This window comes from Nomascus leucogenys, unplaced genomic scaffold (assembly GCF_006542625.1).
Source record: "Nomascus leucogenys isolate Asia unplaced genomic scaffold, Asia_NLE_v1 002394F_8287_qpd_obj, whole genome shotgun sequence".
Classification (NCBI taxonomy): Eukaryota; Metazoa; Chordata; class Mammalia; order Primates; family Hylobatidae; genus Nomascus; species Nomascus leucogenys.
This window is the reverse complement of record NW_022095870.1, coordinates 1,873-8,288: the sequence shown is the minus strand read 5'-3', so window position 1 is coordinate 8,288 and position 6,416 is coordinate 1,873. Positions and strand designations below refer to the sequence as shown.

At 37.1% G+C, this 6,416-nt stretch overlaps 1 protein-coding gene across 1 annotated transcript; it reads left to right on the top strand.

The window, feature by feature from the left end:
• The first annotated feature begins 299 nt into the window (after positions 1 to 299).
• Positions 300 to 4,692, top strand: LOC100581470 (septin-7-like). The gene is made up of 3 exons (XM_030808579.1): positions 300 to 395; positions 2,390 to 2,486; positions 4,624 to 4,692. Exons 1-3 carry the CDS (start codon positions 306 to 308, stop codon positions 4,677 to 4,679), a joined length of 243 nt encoding a protein of 80 aa, XP_030664439.1. The 5' UTR covers positions 300 to 305; the 3' UTR covers positions 4,680 to 4,692.
• Positions 4,693 to 6,416: the final 1,724 nt, after the last annotated feature.

Here is a 6,416-nt window from a genome sequence, read left to right as displayed (position 1 = left end):
AAATCCCTTTCTGGAGTTTTACATCTTTTTTGGAACTCTTTTGATATGGTAGCTATATGACTTTAACACTTCTGAAGTAATTGGATTTGGTGTTTATATATCAACTTTACAGTTTAAAAAAAAAGACCAGCATAGTACTTTGATTTTAGATTATAATTTTGCATCATTAAAAAACAGTAAAGATCTGGAAACAAGGGGCCATATAGGAATCTAAGAAGCATGTAATAAACATAAGACTAATGTACTAATTATTAATTCTAATTACGTATGGTGCTCTTTGGCTGACTACTTCTCCATTTTACATAATGAAAGAAATCCAAGAACATAAAATTAAAATATATGAATTTCCAGAAACAGATGATGAAGAAGAAAATAAACTTGTTAAAAAGATAAAGGTAGGTTCATCCCTGTACATACACTAAAGTAATCTGAGACCTTAAAAACATACTACAACATCCACAGGAAATATCAAAAGTATCAGTGTTTTAAGTAGTTGGCTTACAAAATGCCTAGGGAGATTTAATGTTGAATTCAACTTTATAGTTAACCTTGAAGATTAGCTATATATATAATAAGGAATTGTATAAACTACTGAGGTGAATAACACAATCCTTATTTCAAATTGTTGTTAATTAACTGGCTTTCATATTATTTAATTTTTTCCCTCCTAAAAAATAAGTGATGAGAAAGGAAAGGAGAGAATTCCTTCTGTTATGTTTTAATTGCCAGACAAAAAATATTTCTTTTGTCTTTATAAAAGCCAACCAAAATTACAGCTAGATAGGAGGAATAAGTTCTAGCATTCTGTAACATTGTAGGGTGGCTGTAGTTAACAGTAATTTAGTCTCTATTTTCAAATAGCTAGAAGAGAGGATTATGAATGTTCCCAATACTGAAAAATAAGTGTGAGTTGATAAATGTGTGAATTACTCTAATTTGATCATTACATATTTGTATACAGGTATCAGAATACCATACTGTACCCCACAAATATGTACAATTATGTTTCAATTAAAAATAATAAAAACCAACCAAAAATTTACACAAAATAATTTTCTGTAGTTTAATTTATCATGGTTTTCTAAGTACTTTGGCCCTAAAAATGGTATACTGAATAATGGCATTATGTAGGCAAATACCTTGGAATAATGAAATGCTTATACCTCGCCAGTGAAGAATTTCTGCAGTTGTATGAAATGGCTGGTTATATATTTCCGGGAGCCACAGAATTGTGAAGGCTATGCATGGATGAATACAAATCCAGTCACCTGGATTTGAAGTTCATGGTTAGAGCTTAGCAAATATACTATTCCCTGCTTTAGGTACTGTTATAGTTGGTTCATGATTAAGTAGGCAGGCTAGTCATTAGCCTCCTTTTTTTTTAATCCCCAAATGCTTTTCTATATATATGTGTATATATATATACACATATATATACACACACACACACACACACACATATATATATTTTTTTTTTCTTTTGGAGACAGAGTCTTGCTCTGTCGCCCAGGCTGGAGTGAAGTGGCACATCTTGGCTCACTGTAAGCTCTGCCTCCCGGGTTCACGCCAGTCTCCTGCCTCAGCCTCCCGAGTAGCTGGGACTACAGGTGCCCGCCGCCACGCCCGGCTAATTTTTTGTATGTTTAGTGAGACGGGGTTTCACCATGTTAGCCAGGATGGTCTCGATCTCCTGACTTCGTGATCCACCCACCTCGGCCTCCCAAAGTGCTGGGATTACAGGCGTGAGCCACCGCGCCCAGCCAATGCTAATATATTTTTTACCTTTTTCCTCCCAAGTATGGGACAACTTTCTGTAGTGATATTTAGTAAGTAATTTGCCCAGTATATTCTTGAATATTCTTAACTTTAAAGAGGAAATTTGGCAGGGCGCGGTGGCACATGCCTGTAATCCCAGCACTTTGGGAGGACAAGGCAGGCGGATCACGAGGTCAAGAGATCGAGACCATCCTGGCTAACACGGCGAAATCCCGTCTCTACCAAAAATACAAAAAATTAGCCGGGCGTGGCGGCTCTGCCTGTAGTCCCAGCTGCTGGGGAGGCTGAGGTGGAGAATGGCGTGAACCTGGGAGGCGAGCTTGCAGTGAGCTGAGATCGCGCCACTGCACTCCAGCCTGGGCGACAGAGCGAGACTCCATCTCAAAAAAAAAAGAGAGAAAATTTAATTTTATTTATTGTTTACCTTGTCAGTAATATCATGTGATGTCATTTTACTAAATATTTGTTAAGTGGCCTATAGAAACTAATGCAGAAACTAAAAAGTTTCTATCAAATTTTTTTTTTGGCTAATCTGTTGAGTAATGTAACTTTTTTTATTCTTGAATTTTGGGACTACAGAGATGTATTTGAACAAGAATACTTTGTTTTACAGCACCGTTTACCTCTTGCTGTGGTGGGTAGTAATACTATCATTGAAGTTAATGGCAAAAGGGTCAGAGGAAGGCAGTATCCTTGGAGTGTTGCTGAAGGTAAGGTTTTCTTCAGTGAATGACTTTCTATAAGATCTCAAGACTGTGATTAAAAATTTGTATTTATAGTAAGTAGTATGGTATGCATACTGTATTGATATAGCCTAGATTTCAAGGACAGTATTGATTTCAGGTTCTTATAGTCTCATTTTCCTCTTAAGTATATTCATATTTTTCAAACCTATATCCTACTAAGTCAGGTAAGTATGTGTTAAGTCCTAAAGTTGTAGTATAGGTTGAACATTTTTTTTTTTTTTGAGATGGAGTCTCGCTCTGTCACCCAGGCTGGAGTGCAGTGGCATGATCTCAGCTCACTGCAACCTCTGCCTCCCGAGTTCAAATATACTTCTGCCTCAGCCTCCGAGTAGCTGGGACTATAGGCGCACCACCACACCTGGCTAATTTTGGTATTTTTAGTAGAGACAGGGTTTCACCATATTGGCCAGGCTGGTCTCAGACTCCTGACCTTATGATCCGCCCGCCTCAGCCTCCCAAAGTGCTGGGATTACAGGCGTGAGCCACCGCACCCCCCTAGGTTGAACATTCTTAAAGAGAAAATTCAAAATGTGAATTGCTCCAAAATCTAAAAGTTTTGAGCACTGACATGCCGCTCAAAGGAAACGCTCACTGGAGCATTTTGAATTTTGGATTTTTGGATTAAGGATGCTCAACCAGTAAGTGTAACACAGATATTCCAGAATTCCAAAAAAATTCAAAACACTTGGTCCCAAGCATTTCAAATAAGAGATAATCAACTTGCCCACCCAGGTTGGCATCCCTGCCTATCATTAAGTCTATTTCTGTTTTCTTATTTGAAAACATACCTAAAATTCAGGGGTTCTTTACCTGGGCCCAAAGTTTGCTCCCAGGGAATCTAATGAACCTCTGGAATCAAACATTTTGGAGAGAAGGCCAGTCACTTTTATCGGAATGTCAGATGGGTCATGGACCCTCAAGAATTATTTTAAAAATGTATAAGCCCAGTTAAAACATTCACAGTCTCCTTTCCTCAGTGCAAAAGTTGCCCTTTTTGACATTGCATATTTAGAGTAAAAAAATTTCATTAGTAAGAGATCCTCTTTACTAGTTTTGTAAGGAGTTTTTTGTTTCTTAACTTGCTATCTTAAATTATTAAGCGTTAAGTAAGGAGTTTTAAATACCAATAAAATCTTAGTTATAACACCAAACCTCAGAAGTCCTTCCTCTTGGCAATAGGTTTATTGTGTTTGTTTAATCTATTTTAATCTTCTGCATTACAGTAAGCTGAAACCAAAATTGAGACATGATTGTTTTATGTTTGTTGCTATTATCTTTGAACTTTTTTTTTTTTTTTTAAGAGACAAGGTCTTGCTATGTTGCCCAACTGGCCTCAAACTCCTGAGCTCAAAGTGATCTTCCCACGTCATGCTCCTCCCTTATCACGTCACTATAGGCACACACCACTGCCCCTGGTTTATTTTGAACAGTTCTTTAATTTTTAGGATATTGTTTCAAGTTACTGTCCTTATTGGCAATTTTCCCACCAGTGACCCCTGTACCTTGTTCCCAGCTCCCTCTGCCATGCCAGGCAACTTTCAGTTGCTGAGCTGAGGCTTTAGAACTTACATACTGCTTAAAAAGGCAACGAGAAATTGATTTCCATCTCTCTTTTGTAGTTTACCCCTCTACTCTCAAGTAATATTCGTATTTGTGATACATTCTTTAAAAATAAAAGTAAAGAACCTTAAAGTTCTTGGCTCCCTTTTTCATTTTGGTTACCTTAAGATTTTTTCTAAAGTGATTCTCCCTTCACTTACACCACTGAATTTTTTAAATGTATGATAGAATAAATATATTTTTTACCAATAATGAGAAAATACATGGTTTCCCCTTACAGAATTTCAAAGTTGTTTCCGGAGAGCTCATTTGTTAGGTTTATGTATCTATTTCTGAGGATTAAACTACAATAAGGCAATAATATAGTACACTTCTCTGTCATGCCCTTACGTTGAGTAGTATGTTTGTGTTAAATGTCAAAAAAATTGATCTAAGCTGTTTTGCATTTCCCCTCCTTGTTTTTACCCCCCAAGTTCCGGTGAAATATTTTTTGAAAAGACTGGGTTAGTGGAAATATATGTGGTCTATTTTTTTCTTACAGTTGAACACGGTGAACATTGTTATTTTACAATTCTAAGAAATACTTTGATAAGGTAAGTGCAAGCAATGATGGGAATAGCATAAGATTTTCTTTCCCTAAATAAGAGTTGGACAGATTTACTTTTTGCCTTCTATAAATGTAGCTAATTTAAATTTATATCATCAGTCTAGTAATGAAGTAGGCATTACATGTAGATGATTCTTTCTCCAAGGTTTTGAAGTCATGAGCAAAAGTTACAAAATAATTTGTGTGTCTAGGGATACATAGGAAAATTAGTCTCTGTACTTTATCATTATACTTTCTATTGAGGTTTAATACTGAAATAACTATGGAAAGTGAAATAGAAGAGACTCTTAATGTAAAAAACGTGTGAAAACTATATAAGGGAAGGCTAGTTTTTGAGTCAAAAGCTAGAATTTGAATGTTAAAAGTTGCACAGCCTGGTAGCTGGTGAGTAGGGCACATTTTATATACCGGAACATAGCAAACAAAATCAGTCTTCCTACCAGGTGAGAAAAAAAATGCCTAAATTGTGTCTTGCACACCTGCTGAAAAAGAGACGGAAAGCCTAAGGGAACAGGACATTTAGGCCATCCTGATTAGAGGACCAGGACTAGTAAAGAGGATCTCTTACTAATGAATTAGAAAAGCAGCAGCAGAGAGGAAATCATGAAGAAATAGTGTAATAGGACTAGAGATGTTAGTAGGTAAGGAACAGAAAGGGCATCAAAATAATCCTCAGTGTTTTCATGTTGAGACACATTCCTTCCTCTCCCTACCTCACTCCTCATTTCCCACTTCTCTCTCTTGCTTCTCTACATCTTTACCACATACTCTCTTTTTCCTTTAGCTTTAGATGTCTGTCTTAAGTTGATGTCTATTCATTTTCATACCTCTACCCACTTTCCCAAAACATAAGAATCTCTTCAGCTGTGTAAAGAAAGGTAGTAACATAAATCTGGATAATAATTGGAAATTGTGGAACAAGAAGAAGGTCATTCTCACAAGTGAGAAGTGAGGGGGAAATTTTAAGAGAGTCAAACTGCTACCTTAAGAAATACAGTAGAGATGAGAGTGAATTTTGAAATTAAAGAAATTGGCATGTAATTGATCTTTATTTTCAAAGGAGCAGGTGTTTTTGGTAGGAACTACATGATAGGATTGATTCAGCAGTTGGGGTTACCAGGCCTCACTTAGTAGAGAAGAGCAAATGCGTGAGAAGGTCATCCTCTGGGTTTTGAGAATACAACTTCAGGCTCTATTATGAACTATTCGCTTCCTCTTCCATTCTTAAGGTGTGACTTCAAAAGAATAACTATTAATAATATAATCTGCTATGACAGTATATAAGTAGAGAATGTTTAATAAATCCTAATTGCCATTGCATTCCTCTTGTTTTTAAATCTTCTATGGTACTTGCCCAGTGCTTGACACGGTGGTTTTCTATAACTTTCTCTTGTGTATTTTAAAAGTATACAATCAATAATTTCCTACATACCTAAAACGCCGTAGAGGGGAAATCTAGTTACTGAGCCAGAGGCTACTTTATTGAGGAGGAGTCTCGCTCTGTTTCCCAGGCTGGAGTGCAGTGGCATGATTTTGGCTCACTGCAACCTCCACCTCCCGGGTTCAAGCAATTCTCCTGCCTCAGCCTCCCGAGTAGCTGGGATTACAGGCATGACCCACCACACCTGGCTAATTTTTGTATTTTTAGTAGAAATGAGATTTCACCATGTTGGCCAGGCTGGTCTCAAACTCCTGACCTCAAGTGAGCCACCTGCCTTGGCCTCCCA

What these genes read in the sequence shown, in the direction of transcription:
- LOC100581470 (XM_030808579.1), top strand. Translation starts at nt 306, where the DNA reads ATGAAAGAAATCCAAGAACATAAAATTAAAATATATGAATTTCCAGAA. An exon ending in AACTTGTTAAAAAGATAAAG is followed by an intron (nt 396 to 2,389) that starts GTAGGTTCATCC and finishes TTTGTTTTACAG; the next exon opens with CACCGTTTACCTCTTGCTGT. An exon ending in TCCTTGGAGTGTTGCTGAAG is followed by an intron (nt 2,487 to 4,623) that starts GTAAGGTTTTCT and finishes TTTTTCTTACAG; the next exon opens with TTGAACACGGTGAACATTGT.